The 20,096-nt window shown below is 37.1% G+C and overlaps 4 protein-coding genes and 1 pseudogene across 4 annotated transcripts; 4 read left to right on the top strand and 1 right to left on the bottom strand.

Annotated features, from left to right (window-relative positions):
- Nucleotides 1-17: 17 nt before the first annotated feature.
- LOC130713205 (protein FAR-RED IMPAIRED RESPONSE 1-like) lies at nucleotides 18-2,969 on the bottom strand. The gene is made up of 5 exons (XM_057562993.1): nucleotides 2,620-2,969; nucleotides 908-2,346; nucleotides 514-821; nucleotides 115-441; nucleotides 18-22 (listed from the first exon to the last, which is right to left on the bottom strand). The coding sequence occupies exons 2-5, from the start codon at nucleotides 1,969-1,971 to the stop codon at nucleotides 18-20; spliced, it is 1,704 nt and encodes a 567-aa protein (XP_057418976.1). The 5' UTR covers nucleotides 1,972-2,346; nucleotides 2,620-2,969.
- Nucleotides 2,970-3,252: 283 nt separating this feature from the next.
- On the top strand, nucleotides 3,253-4,491 carry LOC130714986 (probable xyloglucan endotransglucosylase/hydrolase protein 23). The gene is made up of 3 exons (XM_057564973.1): nucleotides 3,253-3,575; nucleotides 3,692-3,885; nucleotides 3,983-4,491. Exons 1-3 carry the CDS (start codon nucleotides 3,309-3,311, stop codon nucleotides 4,377-4,379), a joined length of 858 nt encoding a protein of 285 aa, XP_057420956.1. The 5' UTR covers nucleotides 3,253-3,308; the 3' UTR covers nucleotides 4,380-4,491.
- A 5,137-nt stretch (nucleotides 4,492-9,628) lies between these two features.
- LOC130710465 (probable xyloglucan endotransglucosylase/hydrolase protein 23) lies at nucleotides 9,629-10,965 on the top strand. The gene is made up of 3 exons (XM_057559747.1): nucleotides 9,629-10,002; nucleotides 10,121-10,314; nucleotides 10,433-10,965. Exons 1-3 carry the CDS (start codon nucleotides 9,736-9,738, stop codon nucleotides 10,830-10,832), a joined length of 861 nt encoding a protein of 286 aa, XP_057415730.1. The 5' UTR covers nucleotides 9,629-9,735; the 3' UTR covers nucleotides 10,833-10,965.
- A 2,456-nt stretch (nucleotides 10,966-13,421) lies between these two features.
- On the top strand, nucleotides 13,422-14,885 carry LOC130710466 (probable xyloglucan endotransglucosylase/hydrolase protein 23). The gene is made up of 3 exons (XM_057559748.1): nucleotides 13,422-13,793; nucleotides 13,916-14,109; nucleotides 14,380-14,885. Exons 1-3 carry the CDS (start codon nucleotides 13,527-13,529, stop codon nucleotides 14,774-14,776), a joined length of 858 nt encoding a protein of 285 aa, XP_057415731.1. The 5' UTR covers nucleotides 13,422-13,526; the 3' UTR covers nucleotides 14,777-14,885.
- Nucleotides 14,886-15,726: 841 nt separating this feature from the next.
- Nucleotides 15,727-18,890, top strand: LOC130713204 (glucan endo-1,3-beta-D-glucosidase ARB_01444-like; annotated as a pseudogene).
- The last annotated feature ends 1,206 nt before the right edge of the window (nucleotides 18,891-20,096 follow it).

Genomic DNA, 20,096 nt, shown 5'->3' with positions numbered 1-20,096 from the left:
CCATGAAATAGCTTGTATCAGACTTCTTCACACGCTTCTTCTTCTTTGGTGGTTGTGAAACCTTCTTTGCCTCTCTGATCTCCCTATCAACATGTTCAAAACCTGAAAGATCACGAGTCAAGGATCCTATTGCTTTATTCTTAGGTGGTATTTTCTCATTCGCCTTAAGAATGCGCTTGGACCTTATCTTAACCGCAGGAGTACAAAGTGAACTGCTTTCAGGACAATAGATCGCTTGAAGCTTCCTCCTTACCATACTCTGCCCTCCAGTATCCAAAGAACTGAAATAATGTGTCAATGCCTCAACTTCTGGTTGCATATCTCCATGGTTCATGCCGCAAATATGGTTGCTGGTAGTATCTGCAACAGGTTCAGGTACATGCTCCCAACTCAGTCTCTTCCAGAATGGATGAATTGACTCATATGGAATTCTTTCATAACCTGCAAGTTCACAAAAGTGTCACTTTCAATAACAAATAGAATTAATTGACAAGAGAGTGGTTGACCGGTGACCTGCAAGTTCACAACCGCAAGGTAGTCCATGAGTCTCTCTCAACAAGCAATCGCATCCGCCGTAGGACTTCATTCTTATATGTTCATCGTCGATGAGCTGCAGGCATTTGTTTGACACAAATCCTCTAATATTTGTGTAAAATGGGAACATGAAAATGTGATCAATTCTGTGAATACTGCGCTCAAACGATGCTAATATTTCAGTATGTCGATTACATGTCAAACTATGCGACGCATCCCATGAAGTGGCCAGGTCACCCTTGCAATCCCGTAACATCTTCTTCAAACTGGCATGTGCACCCTCAGCCCTGCAAACAACAAATAGATATCTTATTAACAACAATCTATCAAATGAACAAACAACGCATAAATTAAGCTCATGCAATTTTTTTACCTGTTACTTGTTGTTGTTCCAAAGTGCATCACATGATTTGTCCATGCCTTGGCGAATTTCTCCTTGTGAACCAACCATGTAGTAGAACAATAGGAGGTAAAGTTGCTGTATTTTGCCTTGCACATATTAAACAATTGCATCCATTTCACTTCAAATTCTTCAACTGTTGCAGCATCCACCACCTCTGCCCACTTCATCATAACCAACTCAGCAAAATCATATGTGCCAACATAGAGTTTGCACTTTGCCAAAACACACTTGTTGATGTGCCACAAGCATAATAAATGTGTAGTGTTAGGAAGGCTTTGCTTAGCAGCACTCAATAAGGCAAGATCCCTGTCAGTAACAATCACCTTAGGCAACATGGCTTGATCAGCTAATAGAGACTTCATACACTCCAGTGCCCAAACGTAGTCATCTGTGCCCTCATTAACAATGTAGCAAAAGGCTATGGAGTATATCTTATCTGTGGAAGTCAGTCCAACAATCTCAAGCAAGGGAATTGCATATTTGTTTGTCTTGTATGTGCAATCCATAATCACTACATATGGAAATGTGTTGAACAGTTTGATAGCATTTGGATGAGCCCAAAATACATCCCTAATGACTTCCGATCCAGGCTCATGTCTTTCAAAGTGGACATACTTGTCACCGTCCAACTTCTTCAACAAGTGTTGCATTTCTGTCAATCCCCCGCGGAGGGATTTTCTTAACCTCTTGCAAACACCATAAATCTGAGATATGGTAGTCAAGTTTGAAGGATTGTTTTCCTTCAAAGTCAACAACATCTTTCTCGGTGGAACCCAACTCCTTGTCATTTTTCCCACTTGCTCCTTCTCTCCGGGTTTTAGACGACCAACAAAATTGTGCCCAAGTAGTGACCTAGCTGGTTCATGGTTGTGTATACCTTCCATCACCTTTAGCCGCCAATCTCTATCTATGCCATTTTTCCTAGGTCGTCCTTTTAGTCTAAAAGGACAACCTGTCTTTTGTGATCTCGTCCCTTCAACAAGGTCAGGGTCTCTATAAGGAACATATTTACCATGCTTCTCGCACCCCAACATGACATAAGCTTTTCTGCTTCCATTCCCACCATAATCTGACTTTGTGATCAACGTAACATATCCATTTTCAATCGCAATTCCATGAACCCAATTGATAAGATCATCACGGGTAGGGAAAATCTGTTATAATAATAAGAATTGATTACAAGGGTGATCAAGACATAATAAGAATTGATATATTACACTCTCAAAACAATGCAAAAATATGTTCAAAGAATACCTGATCAGTTGCAAATAAATGCGAGACATCTATACTTATACACGGGGGCACAAATGCTGGTGGTGACACCTCTGTAGTGGCCTCTTCAGGTTGACCATTGTGAAATCCAGCTTCAATCAATTGTGACTCACCAAAGAAAAATGAATCTGTCATCCCTGGAAGAGAATACGGAAAGTTACATTCCATACTCAATACGGAAATATACTTTCCATACCGAATACGGATTGTTACTTTCCATACTGAATACGGAAAGTACCTTTCCATATTCAATACGGAAGATAACAATCCGTATTATATCACGACTCAGAATTCAAAAACCCATCCTTCTAACTACTTAAACTACTTAATCTAACTACTTAAACTACTTAATCTAACTACTTCCACTACTTAATCCTACAAAATAACAACAAATAAACACATAGACTTACCTCTACTACAACACTTGTTGTAGTGGTGGAGAGCTTGGGAAATGAAGGAGTGGATGGTGGTGGAGAGCTTGGGAATGAAAGTGAGGTAGGAGAGGGTGAGAGAGAGGGTGGTCTGGAGGCATTGAGGAGGTTCAGGGGGGCTGGTGAGGGGTTGGTGAAAGTTGGTGAGGGAGGAGTAATGGTGGAAAAAGGGGGAATCCTGTCAGAGTTAAATACGGAAAATACCTTTCCGTATTCATCAAAATATAATACGGAAAGTACCTTTCCGTATTCAGTTAAATTGAATACGAAAAATACCTTTCCGTAGGGCACTTTTGGGTTTAAAAAAAAAGGTGGGGCGCGCAGCCCCATAGGGGAGGCCCCAAACCCAACTCCCCAAACAATTCATTACATAATAAAGATGTTGGATCGACTCATGAGCATCATAAGTAGTAACACACATCACATGACAGCCAATTGCGCTTATCAAAAAAAAAACATGACAGCCAATTGCCAAATATTTTAATGTTTGTTTCAATTCTTGACCTTCCTTTGCACCTTCTTTTCACTCGTTTTAAGTTTTCACATACACACACGTTCACCACTATAAATACCAATCCTCTCTACTTCTCTGCCATATTCATCCCTTCAAGATTTACTTACTCTCATATTTCATTACATCATAAATTGTCTGTTGCTTCAAATCAACCATGGCATTTCCTCATGTTACTGTGCTTTCTCTATTGCTATTGTCCTCTTTCATGGTAGCATCTGCTGGTAACTTCTACCAGGATTTTGACATTACTTGGGGAGATGGTCGTGCCAAGATTGCCAACAATGGCGACCTTCTCACTCTCAATCTTGACAAAGCCTCTGGCTCCGGCTTCCAGTCTAGAAATGAGTATCTCTTTGGCCAGATTGACATGCAGCTCAAGCTTGTTCCTGGAAACTCTGCAGGCACTGTCACTGCCTACTATGTAAGTATTCTAACTTAATTTCATATGTTATGTTAATGCATGTCTCATCAGTACTCAATGCAAAATTGTCAATGCTATTAAACTTTCAAGTTTCTAATATGGTTTACATAATACAGTTGTCATCAAAAGGATCAAATTGGGATGAAATTGACTTCGAATTCTTGGGGAATTTGAGTGGAGACCCTTACATTCTTCACACCAATGTGTTCAGCCAAGGCAAAGGCAACAGAGAGCAACAGTTCTATCTCTGGTTTGACCCAACTGCAGATTTCCACACATACTCCATTCTTTGGAATCCTCAACGCATTGTGTAAGCACACAAATTCTATGAATCAATGATTCAATGCACTCCCCCTCTTACACATTTTCATTTAACTGATCAATCCCCTGTTGTTCCTCTGTCTCAGATTCTCAGTGGATGGAACCCCAATCAGAGAATTTAAGAACATGGAATCAAAGGGAGTTCCATTTCCAAAAGATCAACCAATGAGGATATACTCAAGCTTGTGGAACGCTGATGACTGGGCAACAAGAGGTGGTGTTGTGAAGACAGATTGGAGCCAAGCTCCTTTCACCGCATCATACAGAAATTTCAATGCCAATGCCTGTGTTCGTTCAACTGGGTCAGGAACATCTTCTTGCAGTTCAAACTCTGCCTCATCCAATGGGTGGTTGTCACAAGAGTTGGATTCTACTAGTCAAGATAGGTTGCTCTGGGTGCAGAAGAACTACATGATATACAATTATTGCAGTGACGCCAAGAGGTTTCCTCAAGGGCTTCCCACAGAGTGCAAAACATCTTAAATTATTGCTAGATTAATTTCTTTTTAGGCCATTTGGTTTTTTTGGTTTGCAAGGTTCTTTATGTTGATTCTTTCATTCTTTGAAATATATAATAAATTTGTCAACACCAGTATGTTTTTGGTGTCTGTAAAATAGCTCATATTTTAATTTGGTCCCTCTAAAGAAAATTCTTCATTTTGTGCCCCCATAACTTTAGAGTTTTATTTTAGTCTCTACTGTTATTGGGATAGATTCAGCCATGGGTCGCATCCTTCACCTAGAAATCTTGCGAGGAGTCACTCTTTATATGTGTCTTTTCATTGCTCCAGCGATTACTTCTCACTCTCGTGAGTCTCGGATGTCACAAAGAATGATTCTTTTTAAATTCTTCAAAAATGGGCTCATGCTCTTGTGGTTGAGTAAGAAAAGCAGATGTTGTTCCCTTCTCATTAAATTCGATTGGTTTCTCCTCGCGTCATTTCAATATCCCAATCAAAGAGAAATGAATTTGGGTCGACGATGCCTTGCATAAATCACTTGCAAACATAGCTAGGATACAAAGTAAAAGAACGGAGAACAACAAAAGAAATTACTTTGAAGGGTGAACAGCTTAGGGTTCGAACTCTGAAGAGAGACTAATTTACTAACATTACTAACAACTAATATTTGTCTATAAAAAAAAATTAAAACTAAAAAATCTAACGCTACCATATACCATATGAACAATATTAATGTTCAAAGCAATACTTAGCTGGCTATAAATGGGCAATTGTAACAAAACTTCCTAGGAGAATTTACCTTCATAAATGATTGCTTCCACAAGGGTTTGATACCAACTTTATTGAATGAACAAATTCAAAAGTAGAACTGATTATATATTTTAGTATTTTGTAATATCTGAATTTAAATGAAGAAAAGATTATACAACGTGACTAATAAGAGAAAACCGGCATTATAAGAATGATTTTTGTAGTTCTTTTGTTTGGCTGCATTTTGCTCAAAACATGATGTGCAACCATATGCTCCAACATCTGGAGCAACATGGTGTGTTTACGTATGTTGGTGGTTCAATCTCTGAAATCAAGTTGTTTATTGGGCTGCTGACTGTAGGGGGTTTCAGAAGACTTATCCTATGCTGTGCGTTTTATACTTTTATTATCTTCTGAAGGATTGTTTGTTTTTAATCTTGGCTGAAGTAACAAGATTGATAACGTGTGAACCAAGTCTATCTCAAAGTTTGAATTCCGTTTTGCTTGGTTCTGTTTCTTTATTCTGGTTAGATTTGATTCCTTGAAGATTCTTTCCATAAGTGTTGTTGTGGACTCTATGACGTTCGGCCCATTGAAGATCCAAGCCTCAAGTGAATGTCTATTTAAGGAGGCTTAACCCTAGTTGCAAAGTGTGCGTTGGGCACCCAAGGATTGTGCTTTTAGGGTTTTGTTTTGTGAGTCCTTGTTCTGTTATTTTGTACACCTCTCTACTGCCTCCATTGATAATCATATGGCTTAGAGTTGGTTTGTTTAGTTGAGTTGTAATCTCTTCAAATATGTGTTTGATCTTGAGATCATCTTTGCTCTTGTTGTGAGTTGTAAGGGATCGGTCACTGTGGCAGTGATCATTAAGAGTTAGGGGAAGTTTCCTCGTAGCTTAGAGGGAAGGGCTAAGCTAGATTCACTACTTGTAATAGTGGTAAACATTGAAGAGGCTCTATACTAAGGGGGAGTAACTTAGGTATAGGAGGGACTTTCGTGTATGACCTGAGAGCTATTACTAAGATAGTGAATTGACTCCTGGATTGATATCCTCCAGACGTATGTGTTTTGACACTGAACTGGGTTAACAATTCTATGTGTTTTTTGGTGATTTATTGTTGCTACTGTGCTGTTTCTACTGTATTAAACGTTGTGGCTTAATTTTTGTACTGTTGTGCAATTGTCGAACCGATTGTCCCAACATCGCGTTCGACATCTGTCCTGTGCACGAACCAGAATTTCAATTTTATTAACCAACTCCTATCCAATTTAATTATGTGAGTCAATTCTAAGGACTCGTTTGGTATGATGTATAGTATAAGGTCTGATTGTATTAAGCCTGATAGGATAAGGCCTGATAAAAATTTTAATATTATACAGTGTTTGGTCATGCACCGCATAATTTGGTGGCGACAGTGGTGATGTGGTAGTGGTGGTATTGGAAGGTGATGATGGTGGCGGTACGTGGTGGTGGATGGTGGCACCGGCATTGGTAGTAGTGGCGGTGGTGGTGGATGGTGGCAGCGGCGGTGGTAGTAGTGGCGGTAGCGGCAGTGGTGATGGGTGGCAGTAGTGGTGGTGGTGATGATAGTAGCAGTGGTGGCGGCGATTATGGTTGTGGTGGTGGGTGGTGGCGATGGTGGTGGAAGGTGGTGGCGACAGTGGTAGTGGAGGGTGTTGGTAGTGGATTGGTGGCAATGGTGGTGAAGGTTGGTGACGGTAGTAGTTGCGGTAGCGGCGATTGTGGTGGTGGTGGGTGGTGGTGACACTAGTGGTGGAGGCAGCGATGACAGCGATGGTAGTGGCGGCGATAACGATGACAATATCAACGATGGTGGCAGTGGCGGAGTGTGGTGGTGGCGGCAGAGGTAGTGACAATTGTGGTGCGGTGGTGGTGGTAGTAGTGGTATAACAATGTTGATATCAACGATGGTGGCAGCGGTGGAGCGCGGTGGTGGTTGCAACGGTGGTGGTGGAGGGTGGTGGTGGTTGTGGCGGTTGATTAAATATATTCAAGTAGTTTATAAATCACACTCTTATCATGTCTTATCGAACATCTATAGGGTAGATTAAAAAATCCATCATTTTGATGTATAAGTCTATACAATACAATGTGAGCACCAAACAATGGATAAACTCATAATTTATTGTATAAGCTTATACTATCATGCCTAATACGGCGTACTAAGCGAACCCTGTGGGGCTGTTTGGTACGCTGTATAGTATAAGGCCTGATAGTATAAAACCTAATTGTATTAGGCCAGATAGGATAAGGCCTGATAAAAATTTAATACTATACAGCGTTTGGTCATATACTATATAATTTGGTGACAACACTAGTGGTGTGGTAGTGGTGGTATTGGAAGGTGATGATGGTGGCAGTGGTAGTGGATGGTGGTGGCGGCGGCGGTAGTGGCAGTGATAGTGTTGGTGGATGGTGGTGTTGGTGGCGGTGGTGGTGGAGGGTGGGGGCGGTTGCAGTGGTGGTATGAAGGTATCAACGATGGGGACAATGGTGGAGCATGGTGGCGGCGACGATGACAGTGGTGGTGACGGCAACGGTGGTGGTAGTGGTGGCAGTAGTGGCAGCGGTGATGGTGGAGGGTGGTGGTAGAGAGTGATTGTAGTGGCGATAACGATGACTAGAGCGTGGTGGTGGTGCTGTGGCGACGATAGTGGTGGAGGCGGTGGTGGTGGAGGGTGGTTGTGGTAGCAGCGACAGTGGTGGTGGTGGTGCCAGCGACGGTGGTGGTGGTGGTGGAGGCGGCGGCGGTGGTGGAGGGTGATTGTGGTGGCAGTTGATTAAATATATTGAAGTAGTTTATACCTTGCTCTCTTATCATGCCTTATCCATTAGCTATAGGGTGAATTAAATAATCAATGATTTTGATGTATAAGAGGAGATTGATGTATAAGCTTATACAATACAATGTGAGTACCAAATAATGGATAAACCCATAATGTATTGTATAAGCTAATACGGTGTACCAAACGAGCTCTATGTGTTTTAGGTGTCCAGCCTAATTATTTGTAAATCGCAAACTAATTCCTTAACTAAGTGAACCTATCAGTTGCATAATGCTCCATTTTTCCTTGAGCTCAAACGCAGCAACATTGCCTCTGCCTAGGTAACTAGAGTAGTAATAGGGAAGATGTGCTCTTACTCATTACAATAATTATAATATATGTTGCCATATCAAGTAGAAATTACATTCAGAATCCCCCAACAAGCTAGAGAACATGATAATCAAAAGGCAATACATAAAAGTATTAAAAACCCTAAGTTATTGATTGAACTATACTTAAAAACTAGTGAAAATCACCAACAAACTAAAGACTATCACACATGATTCTATGAATATTACATTTGACTAATTCAAACTCATAAAAATTACATTTTTTCTTAAATTATCACCAATGCAAATATTTTTTTAATTAAGTAAGTGCCTCTTAGCGACAAGAATGTCGGACTTGGGTTTCCAATCCAGTAACCGTCTATCATACAATTAGAGGAGTAAAACTAATTATTCTATGTGTGGCCCAAGTACTTAAACCCAAATTTCATACTTATCACCTTGGTCATATAGGTCTAAATGTCAATAACTCAAACAATGTAGATACCTATTGTGGGTTGATCGAGATGTAGATATTTAATTGACATATGTAATTTGTGGCGGTTTAAAACTGTCAATAAATAAAATTATGTTTCTAAAATTGTTTCGTGTATCGATAAATAAATATATGTTACTTCTAGTATTAATGCAAGTAATGAGGTGAAAGGAAAAAGAAAGTGTAAATGAATTTCTTTTTCATATTGGAAGGGCAAATATATCTACCAGTTTTTACCACTTGAATCATCATTGAGAGACAAAGTGCAAATGAATTAAGAACGCCTATTTAGATCTTAGTTCTGGGTTCTCACCGCCAATGGCTTGATGGCCGTGTTTGCATAATTATTATTCGGCTTGGATAGGTTGTAGTGCATGTCTCCAGCATATGTTATCAGACCCACTTTGGAACCACCTCTGCAATTTCAATTATCATAAATAAAACAAGATGAAACCAAACCATTCCTCATATAATAAAGATTTTTTTATCTTTCAGCCAGCCAGCGGTATCTACGGAGAAAGGAGTTTTACGTGACTAATCTGACTCAGAATACGGTAGTGATATCTCTAGTCATAAAGATATTACTTTTTACCTTATAGGGAATCGAACCCGGAATAAAAGCATAGATGAAATCCCTTAAGAAAATATACATTATTCGCCACTTGTGTTACCCTTATAGTTCTCAAATAATAAAGATGTTGGATTGAATGATGAGCATGAGTAACACACATCACATGACAGCCAATTGCTAAATATTATAATGCTTGTTTCAACTCTATGAAAACTACAGTTGTCCACACGCAGTGCAAAGCTTGCTGCACCTTCCTTTGCTCCTTCCTTTCACTCGTTTTCACAAAAACATGCACCAGCAGCAGCACTATAAATACCAATCCTCTGTACCTCTCTGCCACAATCATCCTTTCAAGCCCCCTTCACTTTCATATTTCATTACTACTAGAACGCTACAACTTCCACACTTCATATATTAATTGTCTATATACTAATTCAAATCAACCATGGCATTTCCTCATGTTTCAGTGCTTTCTCTATTGGTATTGTCCTCTTTCATGGTGGCATCTGCTGGCAACTTCTACCAGGATTTCGACATTACTTGGGGAGATGGTCGTGCCAAGATACTCAACAATGGTGACCTTCTCACTCTCAATTTTGACAAAGCCTCTGGGTCTGGCTTCCAGTCCAGAAATGAATATCTGTTTGGCAAGATTGACATGCAGCTCAAGCTTGTACCTGGAAACTCTGCAGGCACTGTCACTGCCTACTATGTAAGTACTCCAAGTTAATTTCATATGTTCTGTTTATGCATGTATCATCAGTACTCAATGCCAAATTGTCACTGCTATTAAACTTTCAAGTTTCTAATTTGGTTTTTACATAATACAGTTGTCTTCAAAAGGTTCAAATTGGGATGAAATTGACTTTGAATTCTTGGGGAATCTGAGTGGAGACCCTTACATTCTTCACACCAATGTGTTCAGCCAGGGCAAAGGCAACAGGGAGCAACAATTCTATCTCTGGTTCGACCCAACTGCAGATTTCCACACTTATTCCATTCTCTGGAATCCTCAACGCATTGTGTAAGCACACTAATTCTATATATGAATCAATGATTCGCTACACTTCCCCACTTAGCACATGTTTTCTTTTTGAAAGTTCCATTTAACTGATCAATCCCCTGTTTTTCCTCTGTTTCAGATTTTCAGTAGATGGAACCCCAATCAGAGAATTTAAGAACATGGAATCAAAGGGAGTTCCATTTCCAAAAGATCAGCCAATGAGGATATACTCGAGTCTCTGGAATGCTGATGACTGGGCAACAAGAGGTGGTGTTGTGAAGACAGATTGGAGCCAAGCTCCTTTCACTGCATCATATAGAAATTTCAATGCCAATAATGCTTGTGTTCGTTCAACTGGGTCAGGAACATCATCTTGCAATTCGAACTCTGCCTCATCCAATGCGTGGCTGTCACAAGAGTTGGATTCAACAAGTCATGACAGATTGAGTTGGGTGCAGAAGAATTACATGATTTACAATTATTGCAGTGACACCAAGAGGTTTCCTCAGGGACTTCCCACAGAGTGCATAACATCTTAAGTTCTTGCAAGATTAACTTCTTTTTAGGCCATTTGAATTTGGCTTGTAAGGTTCTTTATGTTGATTCTTTTATTCTTTGTTATTTGTATTACAACTTACAAGAAATAAACATCCGGAATCATTTTTCATGGCAGTGCTTTTTGTTGACACATGACATCTCCCACGGATAAAAAGACTAAAGTCAAGGCGGATACATGGTGGTATAATATTAGGTGAAAATTAATTAAAGGCTTAAATAAGATGTTGATCATTATTAATAAGATAAGTTTGAATATGGTCCCCTCGGAAGTAAAGTTTGAAATCAATCCCTACTATTTGAGAAACTATCTAATTTTAGTCCATGCCAGTCGCCAGAGGTGGTGGTCCAATGTTCTTTGCCACATGGCTGCACTGATCGTACGTGTAATCGTCTCATGGCTTCACTAATATCGTCGGGTTATGTTAATTAGTGAGTTAGTGACACAGGTCACCGAACAACAACCTCCAATAGGGATCAAAATCATGTAGTTTCTCAAATAGTGGGGTCTGAGTTTAAACTTTGCTCTGAAGAGAGACATTTTCAAACTTAGTGTGTTATAGATGAAGCAAAACTTTATTTAACCCTTAATCAAATAACTTGAAACATGTTGCACCTATTAATTCAATATGTTAATTGATAAAAGCACATTTTTTCGTTTATGAAGTGAATTATATTTAAAGTTAATTAAAAAAACTTATTTGAAAGCCACTCGACCAAAATTGAGAATCCTAAGCACTCAACTAAAATAACACTCAACCAAAAACACTAAATTTATTTGTGTAATTTTTATTGATATTCCCATATGATCTTCTAGAAATTTCAGCATGTAAATCCTGTGAATGAGTGTGGTGCTGTTAAGCTAAATGCACGGTGGTCAACTTGACAGTGATCATGACGGATGACAATGCAGTAAATATCCATGATAGGGGATGTAATTGCAAAAGTGACTCTTACGCTAAAGTTAACTCAAAATTATAGAGAAAATCTCAGTCTAAAATAGCACATAGAGAGCAAATTGTGTCTTTGCCTTACAATCCTATCAAACTTATACGTAATGGTTGCCTGATTAATTGTGTAGGTATTTGCCGTTTACTAGCATGTCATATGGGTGGTATCAATGGTTCAGCCTTGCTTACGTTGGATTGAACATAAGTCTAATTTATATTGAGCTTAGTTAGTTACACAAATAGAAGTCTTATGCTTTGCTCATTCTGATCAGCCAACTTTACTGTCACCGATTTTTTAGTCATTTGGGTCGACCAGGATGGTGGTGATCCAAGTGATTATTTGGACAGACTAAGATTAGATCCCTTCAGACCTAGTTTGAAATGCAATGCAAATGCATTATATATCAAGATGAGAAATGAAGTTAAATTAAGTAATAGAATGTGCCAGTTCAATGAATTCCAAGACGATAATTTAAAAGTTAATATTCAAATTCATTTAAAAGGTCAAGTTGAAATTTTTGACTTTTTTTATGCCGATCAAGATGTAATCGTTCTCAGTAATTACTCAACGTCAAAGGTAGTATCAAGTAGAAATTACAAACAGAAACCCTGATAAGCTAGTGAACATGATGACCAAAAGAAAGTGCATAAAAGTGTTAAAAACCCTAATTTATTGACTGAACTATACTAAAAAAGTAAAAATACCATATAATCAAAGAGCTATTATTCATTCATACTCTCACTGAATTACTGAATTATGATATACCCACACATTTCTTTCTCTTACTTATAATTTTTATTCTTTTTTCTTTCTTTTTTATTTTGCATTTTTTGTTAGTATGTTACATCACCTATCATATCATTCATTTACCTCTTTTTTCTTCATAACTTTGTGAGGTTAAGGTGAAATTAATATGTGAAGAAATTGTTATACTCACACCTCTCTTTCTTTTACATATCATTTTCATTCTTTTTTCTTTCTTTTCCCTTTATGCATTTCAAGTCTCAACACCTATCATATTACTCATTTACCTCTCTTTTCTTCATACCTTGATAAAGTGGACGTGAAATTAATATGTGAAAAAATTGTTATTCCATCGGAACAACCATACATATTCACCTCAAAACACTAAAGCAATAGATAAGTGAGTCCTCTCACTTATAAATTGTTCAATTCTAAACCCACCATTATCTATTCTATATAAAACTATTTCATTCACACTTTTACTTCAAAGGAAAGAAGCAGCAAATTCACCAAAAGCAACTGTTAAGTTCTGACAGACCAATTAATCGGTGTGGTGTACCTACCCAACACAGGCTATCTCCAACAAAAACTTTGAGACCCCACTTTGGAACCGACCCAATTGCGCGTCCTAAGATATTGCAATCAATCCTTTATTGATTCAGTACATAAATAAAAAGATTTTGGATTGGTTTCAAGAAATGAACGTGAATACATACATGACAGCTTATTGTTCAATATTTTATTTTTTGTTTCATATCTTTTGAAAACTACAGTTGTCCACCGCAAGGCACTTTCCTCTGCTCCTTCCTTTCACTCGTTTTCACAAACACAAGCATCAGCACTGAGCAGCAGCACTATAAATACCAATCCTCTGTACTTCTCTGCCACAATCATCCTTTCAAGCTCCATTCACTTTCATATTTCATACAGCACTAGAAAGTTACAACTTCCACACTTCATATATTGTCTGCTACAAATCAACCATGGCATTTCCTCATATTTCAGTGCTTTCTCTATTGGTATTGTCCTCTTTCATGGTGGCATCTGCTGGCAACTTCTACCAGGATTTTGACATTACTTGGGGAGATGGTCGTGCCAAGATTGCCAACAATGGCGACCTTCTCACTCTCAATCTTGACAAAGCCTCTGGCTCCGGCTTCCAGTCTAGAAATGAGTATCTCTTTGGCCAGATTGACATGCAGCTCAAGCTTGTTCCTGGAAACTCTGCAGGCACTGTCACTGCCTACTATGTAAGTATTCTAACTTCATTTCATATGTTATGTTAATGCATGTCTCATAAGTAGTCAATTTCAATGTGTCAATGCTATTAAACTTTCAAGTTCCTAATTTGGTTTTGATTTACATGATACAGTTGTCATCAAAAGGGTCAAATTGGGATGAGATTGACTTTGAATTCTTGGGGAATCTGAGTGGAGACCCTTACATTCTTCACACCAATGTGTTCAGCCAAGGCAAAGGCAACAGAGAGCAACAGTTCTATCTCTGGTTCGACCCAACCGCAGATTTCCACACATACTTCATTCTTTGGAATCCTCAGCGCATTGTGTAATAATAGAGATAATGAAGTGGTAACTCAAAGAAGTCCCACATTGCCAAGATTAGCAAGTGCACAAGTGCATATATAATAAAGAACACACACACTCATGGCCTTAAGCCTAAGGTTTTGTGGTGTTGTGTGGTTCTAACTAAGGATTTCTAACATGTAAGCACCTAGCACCTATCTATGATCAATGATTTCCTTCAACATGTTTTCTTTTTTGTATGTTCTTATTAACAGCATAAACTAATCAATCCCTTGTTTTTCCTCTGTTTCAGATTTTCAGTAGATGGAACCCCAATCAGAGAATTTAAGAACATGGAATCAAAGGGAGTTCCATTTCCAAAAGATCAACCGATGAGGATATACTCAAGCTTGTGGAATGCTGATGACTGGGCAACAAGAGGTGGTGTTGTGAAGACAGATTGGAGCCAAGCTCCTTTCACTGCATCATATAGAAATTTCAATGCCAATGCTTGTGTTCGTTCAACTGGGTCAGGAACATCATCTTGCACTTCCAACTCTGCCTCATCCAATGCGTGGTTGTCTCAAGAGTTGGATTCAACAAGTCAAGACAGGTTGCTTTGGGTGCAGAAGAATTACATGATATACAATTATTGCAGTGATACCAAGAGGTTTCCTCAGGGCCTTCCCACCGAGTGCAAAACATCTTGAATTCTTGCTTAGATTAAATTCTTTTTAGGCCGTTTCAATTTGTTTGGTTTGTAATGTTTTTCATGTTGATTCTTTCATTCTTTGAAATATATTAATTTTTCATTGTTCATGGCAGTGCTCTTTGGAATCGTGTGTTATTGCACGGATTAATTTATAATATTTGATAAAAGCATAATTTTTATAAAGAAAGTGAACTCAATTGAGAGGTAACAAAAAAAAAAGAATTGTAAGATACTCAACCAAATTTGAGAGTTCTAAGAAATCTCAACTAAAATAACACTCAACACAAAAAAGAAACTATTTGCTTAATTTTTATTGACTTTCCACTATCTATAACTACTACAAAGGGATAACATTTTTGCCACTATTCACATTAGGGTTTTTCATAAATGTTGCTAAGGTGCACCATAAGGAACCTTTTTTGGTACTTTTTGGTTTTTATTTGGTTTAAATTGAAGTTTTAAAATTATTAGGTTATGTTTCAAAAGTTATTTTTTGTTTGTATTTACTTTGGTTGAGTTTGATGGAAATAATTTCATATTGTTTATTTTTAGCTCTATGTAATAATTCTTTTAATAGATGATATTTGTTAATATTTATTATGCGGATATTAATATTGATAGTATAGAGTATTAAAAAAAAATATTGATAGTATAGATAATTGTAGGCCTAAATAATAGAAATAAAAAATTATGAAATTAAGTATTGAGATTATTATTAATTTGATATATGATACGAAATTAATAATTGTGTGTCTAAATAAAAGAAATAAAAAATTATGAAATTAAGTATTGAGATTAATAATCATTTGATCTAGGATACATATTTTTTAGCTAGAGAAAATGATTATGTTCCAAAAAAAAAAAGGGAAAATCATTGATCAAGTTCCTTATTTTTTATATTTTGTAGGTGTTCATGGAAAATTTGACAATTTAAATTTATTTTATAATATGGGATTAAAAAGTTAGAACAAAATTTAAAATCTACTTTAATTGTTGTTCTAACTTTTTAATCTACTTTGTTTGAAAATAACTTTTTATCTACTTTAATTTTGTTCTAACTTTTTAACCTACTTTTCATGAAACTAACTCTATAATCTACTTTTTTTAAACTAACTCTTTAAAAAGACTTTATAGCTTTAGAAGTCTTTATAGGTCACTTTATAGCATGTTGCATTTGCTTTTTGTTTCCGTTTGGTGTTTTCAAAGTGCCACCATCCCTTATTTAAGTAGCTTTTGGAGTTTTTATAATCACTTCAACCACCAAAGCATTTGGTTCATCAAGGAAACATTTTTATCTTTTTGTTCTCTCTATTTTCTTTTTCTCGCTGCAATGCTTGCTCTCACGAGGGGCACCGTTGAAAGATGTTGAGGGTCTGAATTCATCTGCAATCACAACAAATTCTTCATACTTTTATGGGGAATTGATTGCAAGGGCAGCAAGGTTGACTTTGATAGCTGAAGAGGTGTGCTTCCTTGATGTGATTCCAAAGATTAGGAAGTATTTGAAGGAAACCATTGAGCCCTTGTTGGATGGAACTTTTAATGAGAATGAATTTCTCTATGATAGGAAGTGGGGAAGGGTTATTACTAAGCAAGGTTCTACTGATACTGGGGCTGATTTCGGGTTTGGAGTTTACAATGGTCATCATTATCATTTGGGGTACTTTGTTTATGGAATTGCAGTGCTTGCAAAGATTGACCCAGTTTGGGGAAGGAAGGATAAGCCTCAGGCGTATTCACTCATGGCAGATTTCATGACCTTGAGCAGAAGATCAAACTCTAATTACGCGCGTCTAAGGTGTTTCGACCTTTATAAACTGCACTCCTGGGCTGGAGGGTTAACCGAGTTTGCTGATGGAAGAAATCAGGAGAGCACCAGTGAAGTTGTGAATGCATATTACTCTGCAGCATTGATGGGTTTGGGCATATGGAGACACCCATCTTGTTGCTACTGGATCGACACTTACAGCGTTCGAAATCCATGTAGCTCAAATGTGGTGGCATGTAAGAGAAGGAGATAAGCTTTATGAGGAAGATATTACCAAAGAGAACAAGGTAGTTGGTGTGTTATGGGCTAACAAGAGAGACAGTGGACTATGGTTTGCTCATCCTGAGTGGAGAGAGTGTATGGCTAAGGATTCAGCTCTTGCCTTTGCTGCCTATTTCTGAAGTTCTGTTCTCAAATGTTGATTTTGTGAAGGAGCTTGTGGAGTGGACTTTACGTGCTTTGAATAGGGAAGGTGTTGGAGAAGGATGGAAGGGGTTTGTGTATGCACTGCGAGGAGTGTATGAGAATGAAGGTGCGTTGCAGAAGATAAGAAGCTTAAATGGTTTTGATGATGGAAACACATTGACTAATCTATTATGGTGGGTTCACAGCAGAGGTGATGAAGAAGAGGAATTTGGACATGGGAAACACTGCTGGTTTGGTCATTACTGCCACTAGGTATTGTTAATGATTTCAAATACTTAAAAAGTAAAGAAGATATTAGTAGTTCTTGCATTGTACCTATTTCTATATTCAGCTTATTTATGTCTCTTACAATTTGTTTGTAAATAAAGTATGTTTGTGTGGAATTTTGAATTCATTGTCTATCTTTACTGTGTCATGATGAATCTTGTGGTTGCATCGTCTAGCAGCTTTCCTTTATTTTTGTTTTGTACATTTTAGGCATTTACAGCTTTAAAATTTTAAAAAAATAGCTGTTAGCTGATGGATGCCCTCCGAAATCTGGAGACCTTAACTAGCATTAAGGAAGCAATATATGAGTAATGAAAATCCAATTTGTCTAATCTTGGTAAGTAATGCCAGATTTTATTGAAATGTCAATGCATTTGAAAGCAACAAAAATTTGTGGATTTAGGACTCTTGGCAATTGAAGTGTGCACTTTAAATGTTAAAACTGAGAGTTAGTTGGTTGATTTCGTGATGAGGCAATACATTATGGTGCCATTAGAACACCGGAATGAAAATGACTCCTTCATTTTCCAAATTTCTCTCTTGCTAGGCGCACTATTGAGCATGCAACTTAACTCTAAAGTCCCTCAGATCTATCCCAGCACTTATTAGTTTTATAAGCATGTAACTGGGAATATATTTCCCTTATTGTGACCAAGCCAAGGCTTGTTTTTATATTGCATACTCATGACAAGCATGAAGCAAGATAACCTATTGTGTTTAAGTGTTTTATTTTTTATCTATGTCTTAATTTTGATGAATTATATCTTTAGTGCTGCCTTTATGGTTCAAATATTTTTATCTATTATGGGAAACATTTGTTCCATGCATGTGTTTTGTTCTGTTATCACATAACCACACTGTACTGTTTCCACTCCATTCAAATAAAAATGACATGTGAGACTGTGAGAGGGATATCTACTTAGAACAACCATAAACTAAATATAATGTGTGGAAGACCCCTGTTGTTTTCTAGAGCAGCAGATGGGATCAAAAGTTCATTTCAATTGAATCAAATTGTACTTAGTTGCACTATTATCACCATTCTTTTCTATATGAATTCTTTTATGATGTCCTGCAAGCTTTCCATATAGCCTCTTTGTCACTTCTTGTTCATGCATACTGTTAAGGATGATGCTGACCAAATAAAGCTTACACCTCCGAGTGTGTCATAGAATGCAAAGCCCGTTTTGGTCCTATGCATATGACATTTGTTGGTCTCCTTGTGCCCTTTCTTTGAAACTGATACTAATCCTACAATCTTTTCTACTTGTAGTTTTTGTTCATATGAGGACCATTCTGTGGTGGATAGTTTGGCCTTGGTCTTTCAAAATAAAATTTAGCAAAAAAAGAAAAACCAGTATTATATATTTGACTGCTGATCAAATTTTACCGGAAGAAAAGAACATTCCATGTTTACTCATGGCGTTGGAGCATAATATTAAACCAAAACCATTTTTTGCAGCTCCCCACAAAGACAACACCAATGTATACAACCAAATCATGCTGTCCCAGAACAAACAATTTCTCAGAATCATTCCCCGAAATTAGCTGCTTCTACTTCCCTTGCCGCTGATAATGCTCCCATTTGGCATTGTTTGTTACTTATCTTAAATTTGTTGTATATTATTGATGATATCATAGAAGAGATTGAATTGAGATGTTTTAATAAATTTAAATAAAGTTTTTCTTATATTTAGATTTTGCTGCTTCAGAAGACTTTTTATATTTATTAACTCGATGATATGATAAAATTAAAGTAGAGTTTAAAAAAATAATTTAATAAAATTTAAAATGGAAATGAAACAGAATAATCTAATTTTGTATTTAGAGATATAAGATGAAGAACAGTATTAAAATTAAAAAAACCAGTTCGTATATCATAATTACCTTGCATAGCATTTATAATTACAATAAAATAAACATAAAGTTTTAAACAAATTTATTATTTATTAATTGCATTTTTTATATGATAAAATAAAAAATTTGTCACGTGTATTTATTTTATTCATTTTTTATATTACATAATAAGTAATTTAGAAACTAAAAATATTTAAATTTTAATAAATGAAGAGGTATGTTTCGATTTTAAAACATTTTGGTACGATGAAAATATGTGAATTAATTTAGATTGGGTTGTAAATTATCCATAATATTTTTTTTCATTCCGTATAAAATAGTATCCGTGCATCGCACGGGTAACTACCTAGTTCTAGAACATGAGCAAGTCAATCCTATGAATGAGCAATATGGTGTTAGGTTAAATGCACAATGGTCAAATGAATGGAAGTCTTGTGCTTTGGTTGTTCACACTAACTAACTTGAGAGCCCAGTAGCCCAGTCAAATTTTTTTTTTGCCACGGAGCCTGGGCAAGTGCTCGGGCTGACCGGGCCTTAAAACTGCTCTTGGGTCATTGGTTCTATAGTTATTCACGCATCCAGGATGGTGGTGGACAAAGTGGTCGTTTAGGCTTATCAAAACAGAAGCCTCGAGTTGACATACAATGTCAAGATGAATCTTATCTTTTTGTTAAATTGAGCAATAGAATACACCAAATGAATGTATTTTGAAATTATTATTTATAGATCGATGTCCTAATCCATTTTTAAGGCCAAGATGAAATGTTCAACCCTTTTTTTTATGATAACTAAGATGTCATGCTCATATATGCTTGATCAGTCTTCAAATTTTAAAACTTGAACAGTTATGATTAAAATGTAAACATATTTTGACAATTATGACTACTTCCACATGTGAAGTAGGAATTTGTTCAGGTTTACCTAAGATGGGCTTTTTCTCTTGTTGTTAAGCAAATGAATCGTTTTCCTGTTGTCTTCTCCTTCTCCGTGAATTTGATAT

Source organism: Lotus japonicus, chromosome 4 (assembly GCF_012489685.1).
Source record: "Lotus japonicus ecotype B-129 chromosome 4, LjGifu_v1.2".
Taxonomy (NCBI): Eukaryota; Viridiplantae; Streptophyta; class Magnoliopsida; order Fabales; family Fabaceae; genus Lotus; species Lotus japonicus.
This window is presented reverse-complemented; position numbering and strand designations above follow the sequence as displayed.

Coding starts and splice junctions, on each gene's coding strand:
- LOC130713205 (XM_057562993.1), bottom strand. CDS start 1,971: ATGTTGGGGTGCGAGAAGCATGGTAAATATGTTCCTTATAGAGACCCT. Junction 822..907: donor GGAACAACAACAAGTAACAG/GTAAAAAAATTG, acceptor TGTTGTTTGCAG/GGCTGAGGGTGCACATGCCA. Junction 442..513: donor TTGCGGTTGTGAACTTGCAG/GTCACCGGTCAA, acceptor GTGAACTTGCAG/GTTATGAAAGAATTCCATAT.
- LOC130710465 (XM_057559747.1), top strand. CDS start 9,736: ATGGCATTTCCTCATGTTTCAGTGCTTTCTCTATTGGTATTGTCCTCT. Junction 10,003..10,120: donor GCACTGTCACTGCCTACTAT/GTAAGTACTCCA, acceptor TACATAATACAG/TTGTCTTCAAAAGGTTCAAA. Junction 10,315..10,432: donor TGGAATCCTCAACGCATTGT/GTAAGCACACTA, acceptor CCTCTGTTTCAG/ATTTTCAGTAGATGGAACCC.
- LOC130714986 (XM_057564973.1), top strand. CDS start 3,309: ATGGCATTTCCTCATGTTACTGTGCTTTCTCTATTGCTATTGTCCTCT. Junction 3,576..3,691: donor GCACTGTCACTGCCTACTAT/GTAAGTATTCTA, acceptor TACATAATACAG/TTGTCATCAAAAGGATCAAA. Junction 3,886..3,982: donor TGGAATCCTCAACGCATTGT/GTAAGCACACAA, acceptor CCTCTGTCTCAG/ATTCTCAGTGGATGGAACCC.
- LOC130710466 (XM_057559748.1), top strand. CDS start 13,527: ATGGCATTTCCTCATATTTCAGTGCTTTCTCTATTGGTATTGTCCTCT. Junction 13,794..13,915: donor GCACTGTCACTGCCTACTAT/GTAAGTATTCTA, acceptor TACATGATACAG/TTGTCATCAAAAGGGTCAAA. Junction 14,110..14,379: donor TGGAATCCTCAGCGCATTGT/GTAATAATAGAG, acceptor CCTCTGTTTCAG/ATTTTCAGTAGATGGAACCC.